Here is a 27601-nt window from a genome sequence, read left to right as displayed (position 1 = left end):
GGGCGGCACAGTGTTTAGCACTGCTGCCTCACAGCGCCAGGGACCCGGGCGGCACAGTGTTTAGCACTGCTGCCTCACAGCGCCAGGGACCCGGGCGGCACAGTGTTTAGCACTGCTGCCTCACAGCGCCAGGGACCCGGGCGGCACAGTGTTTAGCACTGCTGCCTCACAGCGCCAGGGACCCGGGCGGCACAGTGTTTAGCACTGCTGCCTCACAGCGCCAGGGACCCGGGAGGCACAGTGTTTAGCACTACTGCCTCACAGTGCCAGGGACCCGGGCGGCACAGTGTTTAGCACTGCTGCCTCACAGCGCCAGGGACTCGGGCGGCACAGTGTTTAGCACTGCTGCCTCACAGTGCCAGGGACCCGGGCGGCACAGTGTTTAGCACTGCTGCCTCACAGTGCCAGGGACCCGGGCGGCACAGTGTTTAGCACTGCTGCCTCACAGTGCCAGGGACCCGGGCGGCACAGTGTTTAGCACTGCTGCCTCACAGTGCCAGGGACCCGGGCGGCACAGTGTTTAGCACTGCTGCCTCACAGTGCCAGGGACCCGGGCGGCACAGTGTTTAGCACTGCTGCCTCACAGTGCCAGGGACCCGGGCGGCACAGTGTTTAGCACTGCTGCCTCACAGCGCCAGGGACCCGGGCGGCACAGTGTTTAGCACTGCTGCCTCACAGCGCCAGGGACCCGGGCGGCACAGTGTTTAGCACTGCTGCCTCACAGCGCCAGGGACCCGGGCGGCACAGTGTTTAGCACTACTGCCTCACAGCGCCAGGGACCCGGGCGGCACAGTGTTTAGCACTGCTGCCTCACAGCACCAGGGACCCGGGCGGCACAGTGTTTAGCACTGCTGCCTCACAGCACCAGGGACCCGGGCGGCACAGTGTTTAGCACTGCTGCCTCACAGCGCCAGGGACCCGGGCGGCACAGTGTTTAGCACTGCTGCCTCACAGCACCAGGGACCCGGGCGGCACAGTGTTTAGCACTGCTGCCTCACAGCGCCAGGGACCCGGGCGGCACAGTGTTTAGCACTGCTGCCTCACAGTGCCAGGGACCCGGGCGGCACAGTGTTTAGCACTGCTGCCTCACAGCGCCAGGGACCCGGGTTCAATTCCAACCTTTTTTTTTTATTCTCCTCCTTTTTCACATTTTCTCCCACATCTACATCCATCAACAATAAACAATAATCAGCAAGATATGTCAGTCCCCATAATAACAATGATCCCATCTACCCACCAACCCCCAAACCTCAACCCGCATGTTTACATAAACAAATGGCAAAAAGGTATCAGGGATTACCCGTAGTCACCCTTAATCTACACAGCTCCCCCCACCCCCCCCCCCCAACCCCAGGTCTCCAGCTCCTCCCGTCCACTGCCTCTTGTAAAACTCCTCCCCCTACCCTCGGTTCCTTCCCCCCCAACTTTCCACCCCGGCTAGACCACTCGGACCCTGCCAGGCTCCGATGGCCGCAGCCCCTCCCCCCACCTCACTCCCGTTCACTGGCCGGCTTAAACCGGCCAGCGTGGAGGCCCCCGCCCGGGTCCCTTTCCCACTTGCCCGGCCCCAGGAAAGCCCAAAGATCCCCTTTTAGCACACAAACCCCGCCTATCCACCTACACCCCAAAGAACTCTCATTTCGAGTGAATGTCCCATCCCTTCCCTTGTCCAAATATATACCATCTTGGCTCCTTTAATCTCTACACCCGCGCGCAGTGAGACAAAAAAGAAGAAAATACAGTCATGAGGTTACATCGGCACATGGCCATTCCTCAATTTGTCAGTTCTGCCAGTCCTTCTGCTTTCGCAAACTCCTCCGCTGCTTCCGCCGTTCCAAAATAAAAGTCCCTGAGCTTGTAAGTCACCCTCAGCTTCGCTGGATATACAATGCCGCACCGCACCTTGCTAATGTACAGTGCCCTCTTCACCCGGTTGAAGGCAGCCCGCCTCCTCGCCAGCTCCACCGTAAAGTCCTGGTATACACGTATACCAGCTCCAGCCCACTGCACCACCCGCTTCTGCTTGGCCCAGCTCAGGACCTTCTCCTTCACCCTGTACCTACGGAAGCACAGAGTCACTGCCCTTGGCGGCTCACTCGCCTTTGGTACAGGCCTCCATGACCGGTGAGCCCGATCCAGCTCATATCAGGAGGGATCCTCCCCCTCCCCCAATAGTTTTGCCAGCATCACGGCAAAATACTCAGTCGGCCTCGTTCCTTCAACTCCTTCGGGCAGCCCCACAATCCTCAATTCTGTCGCCTGGATCTGTTTTCCAGGTCTTCCGTTTTTCCTCGCAGATCCTTGTTAATCTCCATCACCTTCCGCATCTCTTTCCCCATCGAGGCAAGTTGATCACCGTGCTGCAATAACGTCTCCTCCACTTCCTTCAGCGCCTCCCCTTGCTCTCGCACCTCCGCCACTGCGCTCGCCACCTCCGTCCTCACCGGGGAAACCGCCTCCTCCACCAGCACACTCAAAGCCTCCCTCATCTCCTTCCTCACCGTCTCCATGCATTTCGCAATCTGCGCCAACTGCTTTTCAAATTCCGCAGCCATCACCTTGGTTATTTCTTCAGCCGTAAGCAATGCGGCCTCCCCTGGTGCTCCAGCCTCCATTTTTCCTGGTGACCCCGCGGTGACCTTTCCACTCCCCGACAGACCTCCAGCTGGTTTTTTTCCGGCCGTTTTCTTGCTCACCCTCGACATTTTTCTTTGTTCCTTTTTTCATCCTGTGTCTTCACTGTGCCTCCTCCGTGCCTTCTCCCTGCTTCTGCCGCCTCCGCGGACCCTGGGACCGGGCTCAAAGCCCCGAAAATGCCGTTGCCGACCGGGAGCCCTCCATTGTGCGGCCGCCTCCCGCCCGCCGTCGCCGGAAGCCCCCGTTCAATTCCCCCCCCCCCAATGAAACAGTCACCACAAATTTGGGTCCCGTCACCCCTTCACGAAGCCCCGATATGCCCCCTTCAGTTGACTGCCCCGTCCCCCACACCCCCAAGCCACAGAACAACGCTCTCTCTCTCAGATTGTAATTTGGCTTTTCCAGAGACCCCAAAGCCTGAATCGAGTTAAAATTGCAGCGAGAGTTGTACAATTAATTCCAGTTGGATCAATTTTCTGTTTCCACTTTTATACATGTTTCAGGCCCTGGAGGCGGCGCAGTGCCTGCTTTCTGTGTTGGAATGTTGGCTAATAGGTGCTAAAAATGACAATCCTTGAAAATAAAACGCGCTGATTTGTTACGGACAGAAACTAGAAGTTGCTTTTTCTCTTGCAGGTCAGCCGCCATTTCCAAGTCAACAAACTCCAAACCAGCTGATGCCCAGTAACATGCCAGTTGGCATACCTGCGAACATGTCTGGTAATATGGCTGCTGGTATGCCTTGTGCTGTGCCAGCCATTATTGCATGTAGCATGGGTAGTGTCATCGCAGAAAACGTTCCTGCTAACCTCCCTGCTAGCACGCCAAACCCAGTGCATGGCCATGTACCCAGTAGCATGTCTGGGGGTGTCACTGGCAACCTGTGTATTGGGTTGCCAGGAGGTTTGCCTGTAGGTCTGCCTAGTTCTGTACATCCTAACATAGCCGGAAACATCATCACACCCTCCATGTCTCTAACTTCCACCCCAGCGTCAGCAGCTGCTCAAAGCCCTGCTATTGTAGCTGCCATGCAGGGGAACACAAGTCCATTGGCAGGTGAGAAGTGATGCTTGCATTTTAATGTTATGGCTGTATTAGATTGTGAATATACATGAGGAACAGAATATTAACCTGTATGTGATCCGGGGATTGAGAAATCAATCAAAAACTCAATGGTGAAATGACCTGGAGAGCCCCTTTGCACAGTGCACTACACCACAATATGGCGCATGAGGAAGAAACTGTTGTTACTGGAGGGGCAACTTCAGGATGTGGAAATAATGAAAATTAAATAGAAGCAGGTGGGATGCTGTCCTTTCTCACTCTGGGACTGGGTGCAGTGGGTTATCGCACTGTCCTTTCACACTCTGGGACTGGGTACAGTGGGTTATCGCACTGTCCTTTCACACTCTGGGACTGGGTACAGTGGGTTATCGCACTGTCCTTTCACACTCTGGGACTGGGTACAGTGAGTTATCACACTGTCCTTTCACACTCTGGGACTGGGTACAGTGGGTTATCGCACTGTCCTTTCACACTCTGGGACTGGGTACAGTGGGTTATCGCACTGTCCTTTCACACTCTGGGACTGGGTACAGTGGGTTATCGCACTGTCCTTTCACACTCTGGGTCTGGGTACAGTGGGTTATCACACTGTCCTTTCACACTCTGGGACTGGGTACAGTGGGTTATCACACTGTCCTTTCACACTCTGGGACTGGGCACGGGGTTATCACACTGTCCTTTCACACTCTGGGACTGGGTACAGTGGGTTATCACACTGTCCTTTCACACTCTGGGACTCGGCACAGTGGGTTATCACACTGTCCTTTCACACCCTGGGCCTGGGTACACTGGTTGATCACACTGTCCTTTCACACTCTGGGACTGGGTACAGTGGGTTATCACACTGTCCTTTCACACTCTGGGACTGGGCACAGTGGGTTATCACACTGTCCTTTCACACTCTGGGACTGGGTACAGTGGGTTATCACACTGTCCTTTCACACTCTGGGACTGGGTACAGTGGGTTATCACACTGTCCTTTCACACTCTGGGACTGGGTACAGTGGGTTATCACACTGTCCTTTCACAGTCTGTCACTGGATGCAGTGGGTTATCACACTGTCCTTTCACACTCTGGGACTGGGTACAGTGGGTTATCACACTGTCCTTTCACACTCTGGGACTGGGCGCAGTGGGTTAACTCACTGTCCTTTCACACTCTGGGACTGGACACAGTGGGTTATCACACTGTCCTTTCACACTCTGGGACTGGGTACAGTGGGTTATCACACTGTCCTTTCACACTCTGGGACTGGGTACAGTGGGTTATCACGCTGCCCTTTCACACTCTGGGACTGGGCACAGTGGGTTGTCACACTGTCCTTTCACACTCTGGGACTGGGTACAGTGGGTTATCACACTGTCCTTTCCCACTCTGGGACTGGGTACAGTGGGTTATCACACTGTCCTTTCACACTCTGGGACTGGGTACAGTTGGGTATCACACTGTCCTTTCACACTCTGGGACTGGGCACAGTGGGTTATCGCACTGTCCTTTCACACTCTGGGACTGGGCACAGTTGGTTATCACACTGTCCTTTCACACTCTGGGACTGGGTACAGTGGGTTATCACACTGTCTTTTCACACTCTGGGACTGGGCACAGTGGGTTATCACACTGTCCTTTCACACTCTGGGACTGGGCACAGTGGGTTATCACACTGTCCTTTCACACTCTGGGACTGGGCACAGTGGGTTATCACACTGTCCTTTCACACTCTCGGACAGGGTACAGTGGGTTATCACACTGTCCTTTCACACTCTGGGACTAGATACAGGGGGTTATCACACTGTCCTTTCACACTCTGGGACTGGGCACAGTGGGTTATCACACTGTCCTTTCACACTCTGGGACTGGGTACAGTGGGTTATCACACTGTCCTTTCACACTCTGGGACTGGGCACAGTGGGTTATCACACTGTCCTTTCACACACTGGGACAGGGTACAGTGGGTTATCACACTGTCCTTTCACAATCTGGGACCGGGTACAGTGGGTTATCACACTGTCCTTTCACACTCTGGGACTGGGTACAGTGGGTTATCACACTGTCCTTTCACACTCTGGGACTGGGTACAGTGAGGTTATCACACTGTCCTTTCACACTCTGGGACTGGGTACAGTGGGTTATCACACTGTCCTTTCACACTCTGGGACTGGGCACAGTGGGTTATCACACTGTCCTTTCACACTCTCGGACTGGGCACAGTGGGTTATCACACTGTCCTTTCACACTCTGGGACTGGGTACAGTGGGTTATCACACTGTCCTTTCACACTCTGGGACTGGGTACAGTGGGTTATCACACTGTCCTTTCACACTCTGGGACTGGGTACAGTGGGTTATCACACTGTCCTTTCACACTCTGGGACTGGGTACAGTGGGTTATCACACTGTCCTTTCACACTCTGGGACTGGGCACAGGGGGTTATCACACTGTCCTTTCACACTCTGGGACTGGGCACAGTGGGTTATCACACTGTCCGTTCACATTCTGGGACTGGTTACAGTGGGTTATCACACTGTCCTTTCACACTCTGGGACTGGGTACAGTGGGTTATCACACTGTCCTTTCACACTCTGGGACTGGGTACAGTGGGTTATCACACTGTCCTTTCACACTCTGGGACTGGGTACAGTGGGTTATCACACTGTCCTTTCCCACTCTGGGACTGGGTACAGTGGGTTATCGCACTGTCCTTTCACACTCTGGGTCTGGGTACAGTGGGTTATCACACTGTCCTTTCACACTCTGGGACTGGGTACAGTGGGTTATCACACTGTCCTTTCACACTCTGGGACTGGGCTCAGTGGGTTATCACACTGTCCTTTCACACTCTGGGACTGGGTACAGTGGGTTATCACACTGTCCTTTCACACTCTGGGACTCGGCACAGTGGGTTATCACACTGTCCTTTCACACTCTGGGACTGAGTACAGTGGGTTATCATACTGTCCTTTCACACTCTGGGACTGGGTACAGTGAGTTATCACACTGTCCTTTCACACTCTGGGACTGGGTACAGTGGGTTATCACACTGTCTTTTCACACTCTGGGACTGGGTACAGTGGGTTATCACACTGTCCTTTCACACTCTGGGACTGGGTACAGTGGGTTATCACACTGTCCTTTCACACTCTGTGACTGGGCACGGGGTTATCACACTGTCCTTTCACACTCTGGGACTGGGTACAGTGGGTTATCACACTGTCCTTTCACACTCTGGGACTGGGCACAGTGGGTTATCACACTGTCCTTTCACACCCTGGGCCTGGGTACAGTGGTTTATCACACTGTCCTTTCACACTCTGGGACTGGGTACAGTGGGTTATCACACTGTCCTTTCACACTCTGGGACTGGGTACAGTGGGTTATCACACTGTCCTTTCACACTCTGGGACTGGGTACAGTGGGTTATCACACTGTCCTTTCACAGTCTGTCACTGGATGCAGTGGGTTATCACACTGTCCTTTCACACTCTGGGACTGGGTACAGTGGGTTATCACACTGTCCTTTCACACTCTGGGACTGGGCGCAGTGGGTTAACTCACTGTCCTTTCACACTCTGGGACTGGGCACGGGGTTATCACACTGTCCTTTCACACTCTGGGACTGGGCACAGTGGGTTATCACACTGTCCTTTCACACCCTGGGCCTGGGTACAGTGGGTTATCACACTGTCCTTTCACACTCTGGGACTGGGTACAGTGGGTTATCACACTGTCCTTTCACACTCTGGGACTGGGTACAGTGGGTTATCACACTGTCCTTTCACACTCTGCGACTGGGTACAGTGGGTTATCACACTGTCCTTTCACAGTCTGTCACTGGGTGCAGTGGGTTATCACACTGTCCTTTCACACTCTGGGACTGGGTACAGTGGGTTATCACACTGTCCTTTCCCACTCTGGGACTGGGCGCAGTGGGTTAACTCACTGTCCTTTCACACTCTGGGACTGGACACAGTGGGTTATCACACGGTCCTTTCACACTCTGGGACTGGGTACAGTGGGTTATCACACTGTCCTTTCAAACTCTGGGACTGGGTACAGTGGGTTATCACGCTGCCCTTTCACACTCTGGGACTGGGCACAGTGGGTTGTCACACTGTCCTTTCACACTCTGGGACTGGGTACAGTGGGTTATCACACTGTCCTTTCACACTCTGGGACTGGGTACAGTGGGTTATCACACTGTCCTTTCACACTCTGGGACTGGGTACAGTGGGTTATCACACTGTCCTTTCACACTCTGGGAGTGGGTACAGTGGGTTATCACACTGTCCTCTCACAGTCTGTCACTGGATGCAGTGGGTTATCACACTGTCCTTTCACAGTCTGTCACTGGATGCAGTGGGTTATCACACTGTCCTTTCACACTCTGGGACTGGGTACAGTGGGTTATCACACTGTCCTTTCCCACTCTGGGACTGGGCGCAGTGGGTTAACTCACTGTCCTTTCACACTCTGGGACTGGACACAGTGGGTTATCACACTGTCCTTTCACACTCTGGGACTGGGTACAGTGGGTTATCACACTGTCCTTTCACACTCTGGGACTGGGTACAGTGGGTTATCACACTGTCCTTTCACACTCTGGGACTGGGTACAGTGGGTTATCACACTGTCCTTTCACACTCTGGGACTGGGTACAGTGGGTTATCACACTGTCCTTTCACAGTCTGTCACTGGGCACAGTGGGTTATCACACTGTCCTTTCACACTCTGGGACTGGGTACAGTGGGTTATCACACTGTCCTTTCACAGTCTGTCACTGGGTGCAGTGGGTTATCACACTGTCCTTTCACACTCTGGGACTGGGTACAGTGGGTTATCACACTGTCCTTTCCCACTCTGGGACTGGGCGCAGTGGGTTAACTCACTGTCCTTTCACACTCTGGGACTGGACACAGTGGGTTATCACACTGTCCTTTCACACTCTGGGACTGGGTACAGTGGGTTATCACACTGTCCTTTCGCACTCTGGGACTGGGTACAGTGGGTTATCACGCTGCCCTTTCACACTCTGGGACTGGGCACAGTGGGTTGTCACACTGTCCTTTCACACTCTGGGACTGGGTACAGTGGGTTATCACGCTGCCCTTTCACACTCTGGGACTGGGCACAGTGGGTTGTCACACTGTCCTTTCACACTCTGGGACTGGGCACAGTGGGTTATCACACTGTCCTTTCACACTCTGGGACAGGGTACAGTGGGTTATCACACTGTCCTTTCACACTCTGGGACTGGGTATAGGGGGTTATCACACTGTCCTTTCACAGTCTGTCACTGGGCACAGTGGGTTATCACACTGTCCTTTCACACTCTGGGACTGGGTACAGTGGGTTATCACACTGTCCTTTCACAGTCTGTCACTGGGTGCAGTGGGTTATCACACTGTCCTTTCACACTCTGGGACTGGGTACAGGGGGTTATCACACTGTCCTTTCACACTCTGGGACTGGGTACAGTGGGTTATCACACTGTCCTTTCACAATCTGGGACCGGGTACAGTGGGTTATCACACTGTCCTTTCACACTCTGGGACTGGGTACAGTGGGTTATCACACTGTCCTTTCACACTCTGGGACTGGGTACAGTGGGTTATCACACTGTCCTTTCACACTCTGGGACTGGGTACAGTTGGGTATCACACTGTCCTTTCACACTCTGGGACTGGGCACAGTGGGTTATCACACTGTCCTTTCACACTCTGGGACTGGGCACGGGGTTATCACACTGTCCTTTCACACTCTGGGACTGGGTACAGTGGGTTATCACACTGTCCTTTCACACTCTGGGACTGGGCACAGAGGGTTATCACACTGTCCTTTCACACCCTGGGCCTGGGTACGGTGGGTTATCACACTGTCCTTTCACACTCTGGGACTGGGTACAGTGGGTTATCACACTGTCCTTTCACACTCTGGGACTGGGTACAGTGGGTTATCACACTGTCCTTTCACAGTCTGTCACTGGGTGCAGTGGGTTATCACACTGTCCTTTCACACTCTGGGACTGGGTACAGTGGGTTATCACACTGTCCTTTCACAGTCTGTCACTGGGCACAGTGGGTTATCACACTGTCCTTTCACACTCTGGGACTGGGTACAGTGGGTTATCACACTGTCCTTTCACAGTCTGTCACTGGGTGCAGTGGGTTATCACACTGTCCTTTCACACTCTGGGACTGGGTACAGTGGGTTATCACACTGTCCTTTCCCACTCTGGGACTGGGCGCAGTGGGTTAACTCACTGTCCTTTCACACTCTGGGACTGGACACAGTGGGTTATCACACTGTCCTTTCACACTCTGGGGCTGGGTACAGTGGGTTATCACGCTGCCCTTTCACACTCTGGGACTGGGCACAGTGGGTTGTCACACTGTCCTTTCACACTCTGGGACTGGGTACAGTGGGTTATCACGCTGCCCTTTCACACTCTGGGACTGGGCACAGTGGGTTGTCACACTGTCCTTTCACACTCTGGGACTGGGTACAGTGGGTTATCACACTGTCCTTTCCCACTCTGGGACTGGGTACAGTGGGTTATCACACTGTCCTTTCACACTCTGGGACTGGGCACAGTGGGTTATTACACTGTCCTTTCACACTCTGGGACTGGGTACAGTGGGTTATCACACTGTCCTTTCACACTCTGGGACTGGGTACAGTGGGTTATCACACTTTCCTTTCACATTCTGGGACTGGGTACAGTGGGTTATCACACTGTCCTTTCACACTCTGGGACTGGGTACAGTGGGTTACCACACTGTCCTTTCACACTCTGGGACTGGGTACAGTGGGGTATCACACTGTCCGTTCACACTCTGGGACTGGGTACAGTGGGGTCTCACACTGTCCTTTCACACTCTGGGACTGGGCACAGTGGGTTATCACACTGTCCTTTCACACTCTGGGACAGGGTACAGTGGGTTATCACACTGTCCTTTCACACTCTGGGACTGGGTACAGGGGGTTATCACACTGTCCTTTCACACTCTGGGACTGGGTACAGGGGGTTATCACACTGTCCTTTCACACTCTGGGACTGGGTACAGCGGGTTATCACACTGTCCTTTCACAATCTGGGACCGGGTACAGTGGGTTATCACACTGTCCTTTCACACTCTGGGACTGGGTACAGTGGGTTATCACACTGTCCTTTCACACTCTGGGACTGGGTACAGTGGGTTATCACACTGTCCTTTCACACTCTGGGACTGGGTACAGTGGGTTATCACACTGTCCTTTCACACTCTGGGACTGGGCACAGTGGGTTATCACACTGTCCTTTCACACTCTGGGACAGGGTACAGTGGGTTATCACACTGTCCTTTCACACTCTGGGACTGGGTACAGTGGGTTATCACACTGTCCTTTCACACTCTGGGACTGGGTACAGTGGGTTATCACACTGTCCTTTCACACTCTGGGACTGGGTACAGTGGGTTATCACACTGTCCTTTCACACTCTGGGACTGGGTACAGTGGGTTATCGCACTGTCCTTTCACACTCTGGGACGGGGCACAGTGGATTATCACACTGTCCTTTCACACTCTGGGACAGGGTACAGTGGGTTATCACACTGTCCTTTCACACTCTGGGACTGGGTACAGTGGGTTATCACACTGTCCTTTCACACTCTGGGACTGGGTACAGTGGGTTATCACACTGTCCTTTCACACTCTGGGACTGGGTACAGTGGGTTATCACACTGTCCTTTCACACTCTGGGACTGGGTACAGTGGGTTATCGCACTGTCCTTTCACACTCTGGGACTGGGTACAGTGGGTTATCGCACTGTCCTTTCATACTCTGGGTCTGGGTACAGTGGGTTATCACACTGTCCTTTCACACTCTGGGACTGGGTACAGTGGGTTATCGCACTGTCCTTTCACACTCTGGGACGGGGCACAGTGGGTTATCACACTGTCCTTTCACACTCTGGGACTGGGTACAGTGGGTTATCGCACTGTCCTTTCACACTCTGGGTCTGGGTACAGTGGGTTATCGCACTGTCCTTTCACACTCTGGGACTGGGTACAGTGGGTTATCACACTGTCCTTTCACACTCTGGGACTGGATACAGTGGGTTATCACACTGTCCTTTCACACTCTGGGACTGGGTACAGTGGGTTATCACACTGTCCTTTCACACTCTGGGACTTGGTACAGTAGGTTGTCACACTGTCCTTTCACACACTGGGTCTGGGTACAGTGTGTTATCACACTGTCCTTTCACACTCTGGGACAGGGTACAGTGGGTTATCGCACTGTCCTTTCAAACTCTGGGACTGGGTACAGTGGGTTATCACACTGTCCTTTCACACTCTGGGACTGGGTACAGTCGGTTATCACACTCTCCTTTCACACTCTGGGACTGGGTACTGTCGGTTATCACACTGTCCTTTCACACTCTGGGACCGGGTACAGTGGGTTATCGCACTGTCCTTTCACACTCTGGGACTGGGTACAGTCGGTTATCACACTGTCCTTTCACACTCTGGGACTGGGTACAGTGGGTTATCACACTGTCCTTTCACACTCTGGGACTGGGTACAGTGGGTTATCACACTGTCCTTTCACACTCTGGGACTGGGTACAGTGGGTTATCACACTGTCCTTTCACACTCTGGGACTGGGTACAGTGGGTTATCACACTGTCCTTTCACACTCTTGGACTTGGTACAGTGGGTTATCACACTGTCCTTTCACACTCTGGGACTGGGTACAGTGGGTTATCACACTGTCCTTTCACACTCTGGGACTGGGTACAGTGGGTTATCACACTGTCCTTTCACACTCTTGGACTTGGTACAGTGGGTTATCACACTGTCCTTTCACACTCGGGGACTGGGCACAGTGGGTTATCGCACTGTCCTTTCACACTCTGGGACTGGGTACAGTGGGTTATCACACTGTCCTTTCACACTCCTGGACTGGGTACAGTCGGTTATCACACTGTCCTTTCACACTCTGGGACTGGGTACAGTGGGTTATCGCACTGTCCTTTCACACTCTGGGACTGAGCACAGTGGGTTATCACACTGTCCTTTCACACTCTGGGACTGGGTACAGTGGGTTATCGCACTGTCCTTTCACACTCTGGGACTGGGTACAGTGGGTTATCACACTGTCCTTTCACACACTGGGACTGGGTACAGTGGGTTATCACACTGTCCTTTCACACTCTGGGACTGGGTACAGTGGGTTATCACACTGTCCTTTCACACTCCTGGACTGGGTACAGTCGGTTATCACACTGTCCTTTCACACTCTGGGACTGGGTACAGTGGGTTATCGCACTGTCCTTTCACACTCTGGGACTGGGCACAGTGGGTTATCGCACTGTCCTTTCACACTCTGGGACTGGGTACAGTGGGTTATCACACTGTCCTTTCACACTCCTGGACTGGGTACAGTCGGTTATCACACTGTCCTTTCACACTCAGGGACTTGGTCCAGTGGTACAGTAGGATGAAGGGCTTTTCGACGGAGAACTGGCCATCCCTAATTTAGAAAGGCGATTATTAATCTGTTGTAGATTCTAATTGTTGTACTGCTCTCCATTTCCAAAATCTTATTCATGCATTTGTTTTAACTTGAATAATGGGCAGGTGACATGACAGTGTGAACGGCAAGCCAGATGCTGTGAGCTGTGTGGAACCCACTAGAGGTGTCCACTCATTAATACCAGGCCATGTGTTTCTGCATCACAAGGGGCGGTATGGTGACACAGTGGTTATAATAATCTTTATTATAATCTTTAGTGTCACAAGTAGGCTTACATTAACACTGCAATGACGTTACTGTGAAAATCCCCTCGTCGCCACATTCCGGCACCCGTTCGGCTACACAGAGGGAGAATTCAGAATGTCCAATCCACCTAACCTGCACGTCTTTGGACTGTGGGAGGAAACCGGAGCACCCGGAGGAAACGCACACAGACACGGGGAGAACGTGCAGTCTCCGCACAGACAGTGACCCAGCGGGGAATCGAACCTGGGACCCTGGAGCTGTGAAGCCACTGTGCGACCGTGCTGGTCTCGCACAGCTGTCTCACGGCGCCGAGGTCCCGGGTTTGATCCCGCCTCTGGGTCACTGTCTGTGTGGAGTTTGCACATTCTCCCCGTGTCTGCGTGGGTTTCGCCCCCACAACCCAAAGATGTGCAGGGTAGGTTGGAAAAAAAGAATTGGGTACTTTAAATTTTCAAAATAAGAGAAAAAAAAGTGTTTCTGCCAAACTACCTTTGACCATGTCAGTATTCATAGAACAGTGAATGTGAGCAATGATTTTCTGCTGTGGATTTTACATGCACTGGAAAATCGGCTTGTTATTTTGGTGGTCAGTGTTGCTGCGAGGCACCCATTCCTGACCTCTCCCCTTTGGGTCCCAGGTCTCCACTTGGGGAGCTGGAGAAGCCCACGGGTGAAAATCACTCTGCCGCCTCCATCTCACCCTTTCAAAAGATGTTGGTTTATTTTGCAGAGCAAGGGGCCACGATGCAGTCAGAGGTGCTGACAACCCCATCAACAGCGGTCCCACCGGCACAGTGAGGTGCACCATCTGGAGCCAGGTGCAGCATTCTTATTTCGAATGAATATGGCGTACGAGTGTGAGGAACAGTTGGGGGCGGAAATGCTGAGATTTTCTTCTTCAAGTTAAATGTGGCTAAATGAAACGGCAATTCTGATCATTAGTGGAGGTGATTCTGATGTCAGTATTGTGAGAGATCGTATGTACAATGGAAAATGACAATGCTACACAGACCAATGTAGAACTCATTGTATAATACTATGCTATTAATGCGAATGCATACACACCATCCACACTCGGTTTAAGAAGCATCTGACATCTTTTGAAACTAACTAGGTTCCATTGCAAATATACCAAACTGTCATCTTAATTTGAGTGCGCTTGTCCCTATTCTTTGTTGACTTCTGCATTTTTCCATATTGTGTCAATTGTGAATTATCTCATTGTGCCAATTTCGGGATTGGGCGGGGTGGGGGGGGGTGTAATTTGATGTTGAGAAGACAATAGCTGGCTGTGGAGGTTTTTTTTCCATTTTGTTCTTGCTTTACAATCAACAGTTTACATGCTCAGTATTTCGACCCTTCACCCTGATCCATTGTATCGATGTGGTAATATTGTCAGGTTGGGAGTATGGCAGAGCCAGAGATTAGCAATTCCGCGTTTCGAGGATGCGGGACACCGTATCTCAAAAGGTTGTCTTCCATTTTAATTTACCAGGTTGCAAAATCAATGTGAGATTAGGGAGAGGGAAAGCAGGTAGGGCGGGGGCCTGGCTGGGCAGTGAGCCCTGGCTGGGCAGTGAGCATTGACCGAGGACAGGTCGATGTACAAGTCAGCGTTGCACCTGTTTGTGTCAGCCCCTGCCTCCCCTTTCAGGCTGGAAAGAATTTATATTTCAGTCCTGTACCCGAGCCTTTTCTAATCTGACTTTGAGAAAGAGCTTGGCTTCCTTTGATATTGATTGGAGGAACATATTTGTGCGTAATTTTAGATCAAATAATTTCAACAGGGCGAGTTTCGGCCTGTCTCCCTGTGCTAGTGAGATCCTCTGACAGCAACGTTGTTTCTTCGTGGTGTCTGTTCATTTGTTGTTTTAAGTTTTTGTTTCTCCTGGTGCTGGAGCAGTCCTTAATGTTGAAGATTATACTGTTGGGACTTATCAAAGACTGCCTGGGGGCAGATTTTCCTGGTCTTCACCTGGACACGAGCTCTGGACAGTCAGTAAGCTGGCTGAGAGAGCAGAACCAGGGAGAATCTCCCCTCCTGTGTTGTTTTGCAGTCGACCTCCCTAAAAGCAGTGAGATTTCAAACAATGGAGAATGCGTCAAGGCTCCCCGATGTTGCAGTGATTCTTTGTGTCCTGAATATTGTGTCGGTTATTAAGGGTTGGTTGTTTTGTGGCTGGTTAGATTAGTGATAGTAACTGTGGACGGCCTTGCTTTTTCCAAAGGAAGGACAAGGCTAATTGTGGTGATATTGAATGATGACCCTGTCAGGGTTCTGGTGCAGACACCATTTCACTTGATTGGTCTCCGGACAGAGGGGTCCCAAGGCATCTTAGACCACGATCAAGAGAGTAGACTCGCCAATGAATTTGTTCCGAGAGCTCTGAAGAAAAGATCATTAATATGTAACGATTTGCGCAAAGATTTGGGTATTTTTACTCCCCCATAAATAGTGGCTGAAAGCAAGAGTTTACAACAAGGGATCCTGAGATTTTGTCAAAATGGCGATAGTTTAGCCACCGCAAGGCGGTTGGTCACATTGCCCCATCCGTCCCCCCCACAACACCACTCACACAATAGCAAAACCTTTGCATAGTCCAAATATACAATTGCTCAACTCTGTGAGATTGGGCAGATTGCAGGATTTACCCCGCCTCTTTCATCCAGAAAAGGTTTGCGTTTAAAGAATGTTTTCTTGCGATTTTGTTTCTGAAACAAAAATTGACATTTGTAATCTTGTAACGGGATTGTTTTGTAAATCCCACTGAAGGGATTATTAGCAGAGTGACGGGATTGTTATTGAGTTGAGAGTCTTTGAAACACAACCAGCTCTTCTCCCCCCCCCCCCCGGGACGGACACACACACCCTCCAGACACAGATGCACACAGACAAACCTCCAGCTGCAGACAGACCCCCCCCCCCCCCCCCCCCGCCGGACACGCGCGCGCGCGCGCACACACACACACACACACACACACACACACTCCAGACACACACACACACACATACCCTCCAGACACAGGCACACACACAAACCTCCAGCTGCAGACACCGCCCCCCCCCGGGACACGGACACACACACACACTCCGGACACATGCATGCACCCCCCCCCCACCGGACACAGACACACTCACACCCCCTCCAGACGCAGGCACACACACACCCTCCAATTCACAGGTACACATCTCCAGACACAGCTATGCACACAACCCTCAGATGCAGAGACACACATACCCCCAGGCGCAGACACATATACGCACACACCCAGGTGCAGGCACATATACGCACACCCCCAGGTGCAGACACATATACGCACACACCCAGGCGCAGACACATATACGCACACACCCAGGCACAGACACATATACGCGCACACACCCAGGCGCAGACACATATACGCACACCCCCAGGTGCAGACACATATACGCACACACCCAGGCGCAGATACATATACGCACACTCCCAGGCGGAGACACATATACGCACACACCCAGGTGCAGACACATATACGCACACACCCAGGCGCAGACGCATATACGCGCACACCCAGGCGCAGACACATATACGCACACACCCCAGGTGCAGACACATATACGCACACACCCAGGCGCAGACACATATACGCACACACCCAGGCGCAGACACATATACGCACACACCCAGGCGCAGACACATATACGCACACACCCCCAGGCGCAGACACATAAACGCGCACACCCCCAGGTGCAGATACATATACGCACACACCCAGGCGCAGACACATATACGCGCACACCCCCAGGCGCAGACACATAAACGCACACACACCCAGGCGCAGACACATATACGCACACACCCAGGCGCAGGCACATATACGCATGCACACCCAGGCACAGACACATATACGCACACACCCAGGCGCAGACCCATATACGCACACACCCCCAGGCGCAGACACATATACGCACCCCCCCGGCGCAGACACATATACGCACACACCCCCAGGCGCAGACACATATACGCACACACCCAGGCACAGACACATATACGCGCACACACCCAGACGCAGACACATATACGCACACACCCCCAGGCGCAGATACATATACGCACACACCCAGTCGCAGACACATATACGCGCACCCCCAGGCGCAGACATATCCGCACACCCCCAGGCGCAGACACAGATACGCACACCCCCAGGTGCAGACACGTTTATGCACACACACCCAGGCGCAGACACACATACACACACACCCCCAGGCGCAGACACATATACGCACCCACACCCAGGTGCAGACACATATACGCACACACCCAGGCGCAGACACATATACGCACACACCCAGGCGCAGACACATATACGCACACACCCAGGCGCAGACACATATACGCACACACCCCCAGGCGCAGACACATATACGCACACACCCAGGCGCAGACACATATACGCACACACCCAGGCGCAGACACATATACGCACACACCCCCAGGCGCAGACACATAAACGCGCACACCCCCAGGCGCAGATACATATACGCACACTCCCAGGCGGAGACACATATCCGCACGCCCCCAGGCGCAGACACATATACGCGCACCCCCAGGCGCAGACACATATCCGCACACCCCCAGGCGCAGACACATATACGCGCACCCCCAGGCGCAGACACATATCCGCGCACCCCCAGGCGCAGACACATATCCGCACACCCCCAGGCGCAGACCCATATACGCGCACCCCCAGGCGCAGACACATATACGCGCACACCCCCAGATATGTGCACACATGTTTTTAAAAATACTTAATTTCATAGGTTAGGGAAATACTTGCTGACCGTTGTGACAGCTTTCTGGATTACTGTCGATCATGGCGTATAAATCGACCCTTAAAGCATCAAAAAATCTTTCCAAAGACGGGAGCCAACCTGTAGGCGGACTGTAAAATGTGAATTGCTAGGTGGTCACCAGTTTAAATTGTTGGATAAAAATATAACAGGAATAATAAAGTTAAATCAATGTGACACATTTTATTGAATGAATGAATTATGTGAGGTGCCTTTAACCACAATCAAAACAGTTAAAAACCATCAAATTCATTATCGGCAGCATCTAATTAATGAAAATGAAAATCGCTTATTGTCACGAGTAGGCTTCAATGAAGTTACTGTGAAAAGCCCCTAGTCGCCACATTCCGGCGCCTGTTCGGGGAGGCTGGTACGGGAATTGAACCGTGCTGCTGGCCTGCGTGGGTCTGCTTTAAAAGCCAGCGGTTTAGACCCAGGCAGGCCAGCAGCATGGTTCAATGGCATCATTGTAACAATCCCACTCTGGATCAGATTTGACACTTTTACTTTCAGAATCATCTCTCCACAACAAATCATCGTCCTGTCCATCCGTTGAACTGGAAGTTTGGCACTTTGTTTTTGGAATGATCTGATGATACTCTGTGCACTAACTAGTAGCATCCCATGATTTGAGGAGAAAACATCGATTGGGGCAGAACATACATTTCCCCCTTTGCAAAGGATTTATTTCCATTCAGCATGAACGGGATCCTTGAATGGCTTGTTGAACACGGACCCAAAGGTTAAACTACGGATGTTCGAACCCCTGGGATAACGGCAGTGTGGTCGCTATTTCTTTGCCGGTTCCTCTCGATCTCATCAGCTCCATGGGATCGGAACATGACCCACACCAATAACCTGCGTTCTTGATGTAGGTTACCGGGATGCATATCCCACACGTTAATCCATAACGTCACTTCATCCCCATCCCGCTAACTGTTGCCATGACCACACACAAACCCCGTGTAGGGAATTTGATCTTCAGCATGGTGAAAATGGCCACAGGCCTTAATTTGTCCCGTTGACCATTCGGGCTAATAACACCATGAATCATGTCTTCTCATGCCCTGTGGTTTTCACTCAAACTCTTTTTGAACACAGTTCGGTTGCTGGGCATATGAAAATTCACCGGTGTTCCATCCGTGTTGCTGATGTGACAGTGAGCTACTCGTGTTATTGCCGCCGCCTGACCAAGTGGTCCGTTTGGCATCGCCGTCTCTTGGTAGTCTCTGAGCGATCTTGATCATCTGCCGCCATAACTAGATGTTTGCATTCCCCAAAACAGCTACTCAACTGGCAGTCGCTCTGAAATCCTTGCTGGACTCCAGCTTTGGAACCATTCTGGCGATTTGGGAGGAGCCATGATCAGGCCAGTGACTCGTCCCTGTTCTCATGGCGCATCTGGTCTCGGGCATCTTCTTCAGGACGCATTCCTCCCCCCCTTCTTGCATCAGTTTTTTCACCAGCACCATGAGACATAGGAGCAGAATTAGGCCACTCGGCCCATCGAGTCTGCTCCGCCATTCAATCATGGCTGATATGTTTCCCATCCCCATTCTCCTGCCTTCTCCCCGTAACCCCTGATCCCCTTATTAACCAAGAACCTATCTATCTCTGTCTTAAAGACACTCAGTGATTTGGCCTCCACAGCCTTCTGCGGCAAAGAATTCCACAGATTCACCACCCTCTGGCTGAAGAAATTCCTCCTCATCTCTGTTTTAAAGGATCGTCCCTTCAGTCTGAGATGGTGTCCTCTGGTTATAGTTTCTCCCACAAAGAACAATACCGCACAGGAACAGGCCCTTCGGCCCTCCAAGCCTGTGCCGCCCATGGTACCTGCCTAATCTAAAACTGCATGCACTTAGGGAGTCCGTCTCCTTCCATTCCCACCCTATTCATATATTTGTCTAGATGTCCGTTAAATGCCGCTATCGTACTTGCTCCCACCACCTCCCCAGGCAGCGCGTTTCATATATTTACCACCCTGTGTGTAAAACCCTTGCCTCGCACATCTGTTCTAAACTTTTCCCCATGCACTTTAAACCTATGTCCCCTAGCACTTGATTCCCTTACCCTGATGTGGAGATGCCGGCGTTGGACTGGGGTGAGCACAGTAAGAAGTCTTACAACACCAGGTTAAAGTCCAACAGGTTTGTTTCGAATCACTAGCTTTCGGAGCGCTGCTCCTTCCTCAGGTGAATGAAGAGGTGGGTTCCAGAAACATATATATAGACACGGTCAAAGATGCAAGACAATGCTTTGAATGCCAGCATTTGCAGGTAATTACGTCTTTACAGATCCAGAGATAGGGGTGGCTCCAGGTTAAAGAGATGTGAATTGTCTCAAGCCAGGACAACTCAAGTTGGTAGGATTTTGCAAGCCCAGGCCAGATGGTGGGGGATGAATGTAATGCGACATGAATCCCAGGTCCCGGTTGAGGCCGTACTCATGTGTGCGGAACTTGGCTATAAGTTTCTGCTCGGCGATTCTGCGTTGTCGCGCGTCCTGAAGGCCGCCTTGGCCACCTAGGGAAGAGCATCTGACTATCCACTCTGTCCATGCCACTCATAATCTTGTCGACCTCTATCAGGAGGAAACGTCCTCCCCACGTTCACTCTCTCCAGGCCTCTCCCTATTCTGTAACTTTCAATGAGATCCCCACCCCCCACCCTCATCCTTATAAACTCCATCGAGTACAGACCCAGAGTCCTCAACCAGATTCCCTCAACGCAAACATGGTTACTTGACAAGTTAGAAATGCCTTTTTAAGCTTGAAACTAACTTCGTACTTAATTCTTCTTACCGGAGGACCCATGCGCCGACTTCAAATTGGAGTAAACCATGTTTTTCTGAGGTGAAAAATTGAGGCTGACTCCTAATGTGAGTACAGCACTTTCTTAGCAGATAATAGGGGGGGGTCAATTTATACGCCAACTGTAGGCCTAAGCATGAATTTTGGTGCTGAGGAAATGGGGGTTTGTCTTGTATGTCGTGATCTACGGGACTTGTGCTTGAAAATGATTGAATTCCTGATGTTTTATTATTGAAATGCTAGTTGCTGGATCCTATCAATCATGCCCAGTGTTTCCTAATGTCAGTGCCATGGTTCAAACAGTTTGCATAGTGGAGAGCAGTTACTCATGTACTGTAACCTGGAATTTGCAGCCCCACACTAGTGTAATACTAATGTAGTCATTTCTAAAGTAGTGCCAATAGTTTGTTACATGAAAGTCCTCATTTCCCATCTATTATTAATCCTAAAACTAGGATTCGATGACACGGTAATGTTTTCTGGCCATTTAAGTATAGCGGGGGAATGCAACTTCACAAAGAGGCAGGTGTCTATTTTAGGAGTTGACTCGAAGCACCTTCTGAGCGAATGAAGGTGTATAGAAGATTGTTTTCTATGCTTCAAGCTGCCCATTTAGAAACCATTGTACACACTCTGCCCACTAACCTCCGCTCCTCCCCCTCCTCCTCTTGTGTCCTTCTGAATAGTTCCTGCACACATTGCAAAATACTTTCTGAAACAACAAGTCCTGTAATTTCAAAACTGAGATTCCCCCGCCTGTGCCAATGTTGAGCTCTTTATTCTGCAGCTGAAGCAGGTGGAAATCTCCGATTCAGCATCCAGACTGAGATTAAGTGAAGTAGGCAACAAAACACATTTCAAGTCTCTATCCTGTCAGGCTGGTCTTATTCCGTTGCTTCTGCTCATTTTTCCAGTTCCAGAAATTGATAATGTTAAATAAGTTACACTTGACCAGCATTCGTCCACATGAAGTGAGATCCTGTTCTTCCAGGCTGAGAGTTTCCCCCGTAACATCAGTCCTTCAGTGCCAATAACCCAACGTGGTCTCATCGCAACCTATTCCTCCCACTGCTTTAATGAGCAGGGTTGCAGTTGACTGAACCATGTTGGTCACTCCACAAGCATGGTAGGTGGTAGTGTGTATGCCTGTCAATGGTGAGATTCGCTGTCATTCAGAAGACCACCTCCATGGAATGGCAGCAGCCATTTCTGGCAATGTGCGACCCAGTCCATTCAACCCAGTAAACAAACAGTGCAGTGAAGAGCTCAATATCCATCCTTCAGCTGGGTGTCATGTTAGCTTTTACCACTAGGCCGAGAACAGGTGGCCATGAATTGACAGCCCCTTTGATACCGGGCTGATCTGCCTTCAATGGGAATAAGGGTGCTGAATCGCGAGCACAACCACCCCCCCCTCCCCAAACCCTCTTGGAATTAAAATAAAATCCTGTTGTTCCGAGACTCATTGTTTACTAAATTGGTGGTGAAGTATTATTCTATAAGGCCTAGGTGACCGATTTTTACCTCCCAGCAGAATAACAGAGCCCCTGCCTCCATTCCGCCCGCATCAAGCAGACCTCTGGGCCTCTTCCCCGCACACAAATGGTCAGAGCTGCCCACTTGTGCCTGGAAATCGCAATCGGTGTTTAATAGCTGGTGTAGCAGTTAATCTGTGCCACTGAATGAGGTCCTGACTGATTCAGCCGAACACCTCATAAAGGGCAAATTACCGATAGGCAGGGCTGGCGTATGAGTAGGCCAGGGTGCCACTCTCTGGTTTCAAAGCACAGGGGTCAGTCTCGCTGGTTGTATTGAGTTCAATTTGGCCCTGATATTCTCCAGATACGAGAGTGATGTTAGATGGGGATAGCATAGGTGGGGGCATGCTTCATATACACTTTTTGTGACGAAAACATGGCTTTTTATTGTATATTTGCTCATTTCTATATTAATATTTTCTTATTTTATGTTGTTATTGTCTATCTGTGGTCTATGCTGGCTGTGTATATCTCTGTGCTGTATATTCCCTCTTCTCAGCACACTAAAAATTTGAATTTTTTAATAGAGTTTGAAGCTTACTTTTGAAAGAAGCCAGTGTTTTGTGATTCATCAGATGGATTGTAACTGCCTTGGAGTCAACCAGACTCTCTCCCATTTTATCACCTTAGAAGCTTTCTTCGACATTCAGAATAGTTCACGATACTTTCTAAAAAGCTGCAGTATTATCTGACCATTGACACAGCCTTTCCTGAAATCCATTTCAATGGGGTGTGAAGGAATCCAATTTTTATTTTTAAAACTATGAAAATACCTGAACTGAAGATGGGCCTATCATATGAAGTCTTCCTATCACTGATTTAATGGGTGATAAGAATTTAGCTTCTGGCTCATACTGCCCAAGAAAGTTTCAATTATTTTAATGTGTTGCAACAGTCAGATGTTAAAGCAGGATAAGTGTACAACAAATCCTCGGCAAGCCCTTAAAAACGGACTGTTCTTTTTACAAATTGATATTTCAATTGTAGTGTTTTGTCAAAATGTATTCAGTCTGTAACTCTGTAGTCTATATAGCTTTCGCTATCATGGGAAACTGCTCAAGAATAAACTGTACTTATTAAATATCAGAGCAGCATTGCATTTATTTTCTGCTCCATCGCCGATGTTCCAAGTAATGTTCAGTTTGACGTTTTATTATTTCCCCACTGGTCAATCCTTGTGTGTTTCCATTAACAGTTACTATAGCTTCCAGCTCCACCTTCCCTGCAGACATGAAGCTGAGCGGAGTGGTAAATCCACTTGTGGATTATTTATGGTTTCAAGAATGTTCGTTCCATCTTCATAAAATCCCGACAGTGCAGAAAGAGGTCTTTGGCCCATCGAGTCTTCACCAGTCCTCCGAAAGAGCACCCCCCACATCCACTCCCCCGCCCTATCCCCATAATCCCACCTAACCTGCGCATCTTTGTTAAGGGGCACTTTAGCGTGGTCAATCCGCCTAACCTGCACATCTTTGGGCTGTGGGTGTGAAACCCACGCAGACACGGGGAGAATGTGCAAACTCCACACGGACAGTGACCCAGAGCCGGGATCGAACCTGGGACCTCGGCGCCGTGAGGCAGCAGTGCTAACCCACTGCACCACCGGCACATCTTTGGACTGTGGGAGAAAACCGGAGCACCCGGAGGAAACCCACACAGACACGGGGAGAACGTGCAGACTCCACACAAAATGGGGGCTATTACCTCAGTTACACACAAGTAACGGATGTCTTTAGTTATAAACAAACAAAAGAGGTACCAGAATCAGAGGATACGATACCCAAAACTCCAATGTCGGGAGGCAGTAGGGGAGTTGGTTGTATCAACAGAGTCGTGAAAAATCTGTTGAAAATGGTATTGGAAGGTGTGTAATCCTTATCCTTCATCATCACCACTTCTGATTTTACGTTGACAAAGTTGCTTGTCTTCATTCCAACACAAACTCTTTGCCAAAATTATTCACTATCTTTGTAGACCACTAACGTTTGGAACTTTGAGTCGAAATGTCCATCCAAAATCCTTATGTGACAAAACTGAAACAGGCCAATAATATCGCTTGTGGCATTTTTACAAAAGTCCACGCAGTCAGGAACTCGCATACAAGTTCCGAATTACAGGAGGCCTCTGATACATTGGATCGTTTTCTTTCAAAGAACAAAGAAAAGTACAGCACAGGAACAGGCCCTTCGGCCCTCCAAGCCCGTGCCGACCATGCTGCCCGTCTAAACTACAATCTTCTACACTTCCTGGGTCCGTATCCCTCTATTCCCATCCTATTCATGTATTTGTCAAGGTGCCCCTTAAATGTCACTATCGTCCCTGCTTCCACCACCTCCTCCGGTAGCGAGTTCCAGGCACCCACTACCCTCTGCGTAAAAAACTCACCTCGTACATCTCCTCTAAACCTTGCCCCTCGCACCTTAAATATGCCCCCTAGTAATTGACCCCTCTACCCTGGGGAAAAGCCTCTGACTATCCACTCTGTCTCTGCCCCTCATAATTTTGTAGACCTCTATCAGGTTGCCCCTCAACATCTGTCGTTCCAGTGAGAACAAACCGAGTTTATTCAACCCCTCCTCATAGCTAATGCCCTCCATACCAGGCAACATTCTGGTAAATCTCTACTGCACCCTCTCTAAAGCCTCCACATCCTTCTGGTAGTGTGGCGACCAGAATTGAACACTATACTCCAAGTGTGGTCTAACTAACGTTCGAACACTGATCATGTTTAAACTTATGAAGCAACAGAATAGGTTAGACACAAATAGATTTGAGCCACCAGTTAAGGGCGTCTTTTTAAAAAGATACGGTGTATTTCCCAACCTCGGGCAGCCCGAAGTATCTTCCAGCCAATGAGGTCCCTTTGAAGTGTAGCCAAGTTTTATCACAAAGGAAATGTGGCAGCAGAATTGTTCAGGGCAAACTCTCATTCACGGCAATGACATCATAACCGAGTCATCTGGTTTACAAATCTTACTTCCGAAGTAGGTTTTGCCAGAACAGCAGGGAAAAGATATCTCCTTTTCATTGAATAGTGTCTGAGAGGACAGGCTGGAACACTGCATAATGTAAAATGGCAAACTCTCAATAGTGTACGGTTATGTCAAGAATTAGTTTGGGATTGATACAGGGCTATGGGGAGACGGGGGGACAGTGGGATTAGTTTGGGGATTGATACAGGGCTATGGGGAGACAGGGGGACAGTGGGATTTGTTTGGGGATTGATACAGGGCTATGGGGAGAGAGAGGGGCAGTGGGATTAGTTTGGGGATTGATACAGGGCTATGGGGAGAGAGCGGGGCAGTGGGATTAGTTTGGGGATTGATAGACAGCTATTGAGAGTGGGGCAGTGGGATTAGTTTGGGGATTGATACAGGACTATGGGGGGGAGAGCGGGGCAGTGGGATTAGTTTGGGATTGAGACAGGGCTATGGGGAGAGCGGGGCAGTGGAATTAGTTTGGGATTGAGACAGGGATATGGGGAGAGCGGGGCAGTGGGATTAGTTTGGGATTGAGACAGGGCTATGGGGAGAGCGGGGCAGTGGGATTAGTTTGGGATTGAGACAGGGCTATGGGGAGAGCGGTGCAGTGGGATTAATTTGGGATTGAGACAGGGCTATGGGGAGAGCGGGGCAGTGGGATTAGTTTGGGATTGAGACAGGGCTATAGGGAGAACGGGGCAGTTGGATTAGTTTGGGATTGAGACAGGGCTATGGGGAGAGAGAGGGGCAGTGGGATTAGTTTGGGGATTGATACAAGGCTATGGGAAGAGAGTGCTTCAGTGGGATTAGTTTGGGGATTGATACAGGCTTTATGGGGTTAGAGGGGGCAGTGAGATTAGTTTGGGGATTGATACAGGGCTATAGGGAGAGAGGGGCAGTGGGATTAGTTTGGGGATTGATACAAGGCTATGGGGAGTGAGTGGAACAGTGGGATTAGTTTGGGGATTGATACCGGGCTATGTGGAGAGAGTGGGGCAGTGGGATTAGTTTGGGGTTTGAAACAGGGTTTATGGGGCGAGAGGGGGCAGTGAGATTAGTTTGGGGATTGATACAGGGCTATAGGGAGAGAGAGGGGCAGTGGGATTAGTTTGGGGATTGATACAAGGCTATGGGGAGTGAGTGGAACAGTGGGATTAGTTTGGGGATTGATACAAGGCTATGGGAAGAGAGTGCTTCAGTGGGATAAGTTTGGGGATTGATACAAGGCTATGGGAAGAGAGTGCTTCAGTGGGATTAGTTTGGGGATTGATACAGGGTTTATGGGGTTCGAGGGGGCAGTGAGATTAGTTTGGGGATTGATACAGGGCTATAGGGAGAGAGGGGGCAGTGGGATTAGTTTGGGGATTGATACAAGGCTATGGGGAGTGAGTGGAACAGTGGGATTAGTTTGGGGATTGATACAAGGCTATGGGAAGAGAGTGCTTCAGTGGGATTAGTTTGGGGATTGATACAAGGCTATGGGGACAGAGTGGGACAGTGGGATTAGTTTGGGGATTGATACAGTGCTATGGGGGGAGAGCGGGACAGTGGGATTAGTTTGGGATTGAGACAGGGCGACTGGGGGGAGCGGGGAAGTGTGATTAGTTTGGGATTGAGACAGGGCTATGGGGAGAGCGGGGAAGTGTGATTAGTTTGGGATTGAGACAGGGCTATGGGGAGAGCGGGACAGTGGGATTAGTTTGGGATTGAGACAGGGCTATGTGGAGAGTGAGGCAGTGGGATTAGTTTGGGGATTGATAAGGGGCTATGGGGAGAGAGCGGGGCAGTGGGATTAGTTTGGGGATTGATACAGGGCTATGGGGAGAGGGCGGGGCAGTGTCATTAGTTGGGGATCGATACAGGGCTATGGGGAGAGAGTGGGGCAGTGGGATTAGTTTGGGGATTGATACAGGGCTATGGGGAGAGAGTGGGGCAGTGTAATTAGTTTGGGGATTGATACAGGGCTATGGAGA

At 50.8% G+C, this 27601-nt stretch overlaps 1 protein-coding gene across 7 annotated transcripts in view; it reads left to right on the top strand.

Annotated features, from left to right (window-relative positions):
- The window catches only part of smarcc2 (SWI/SNF related BAF chromatin remodeling complex subunit C2), a 355784-nt gene that overhangs the window by 285978 nt on the left and 42205 nt on the right, over positions 1-27601 (top strand). For 4 of the 7 annotated variants that reach the window (XM_072494062.1, XM_072494064.1, XM_072494061.1 and 1 more), the window contains exons 27-28: positions 3274-3693; positions 14197-16387. In XM_072494062.1, coding sequence (XP_072350163.1) covers positions 3274-3693; positions 14197-14264 — 488 coding nt within the window. In that variant the 3' untranslated portion in view covers positions 14265-16387. Of the gene's footprint in view, positions 1-3273; positions 3694-14196; positions 16388-27601 lie in introns of those variants that run through there. The other 3 variants (XM_072494060.1, XM_072494066.1, XM_072494065.1) reach the window with 3 other exon arrangements.

Source organism: Scyliorhinus torazame, chromosome X (assembly GCF_047496885.1).
Source record: "Scyliorhinus torazame isolate Kashiwa2021f chromosome X, sScyTor2.1, whole genome shotgun sequence".
Lineage (NCBI taxonomy): Eukaryota > Metazoa > Chordata > Chondrichthyes > Carcharhiniformes > Scyliorhinidae > Scyliorhinus > Scyliorhinus torazame.
The sequence above is the reverse complement of the archived record's forward strand: the minus strand, read 5'-3'. Positions and strand labels throughout refer to the sequence as shown.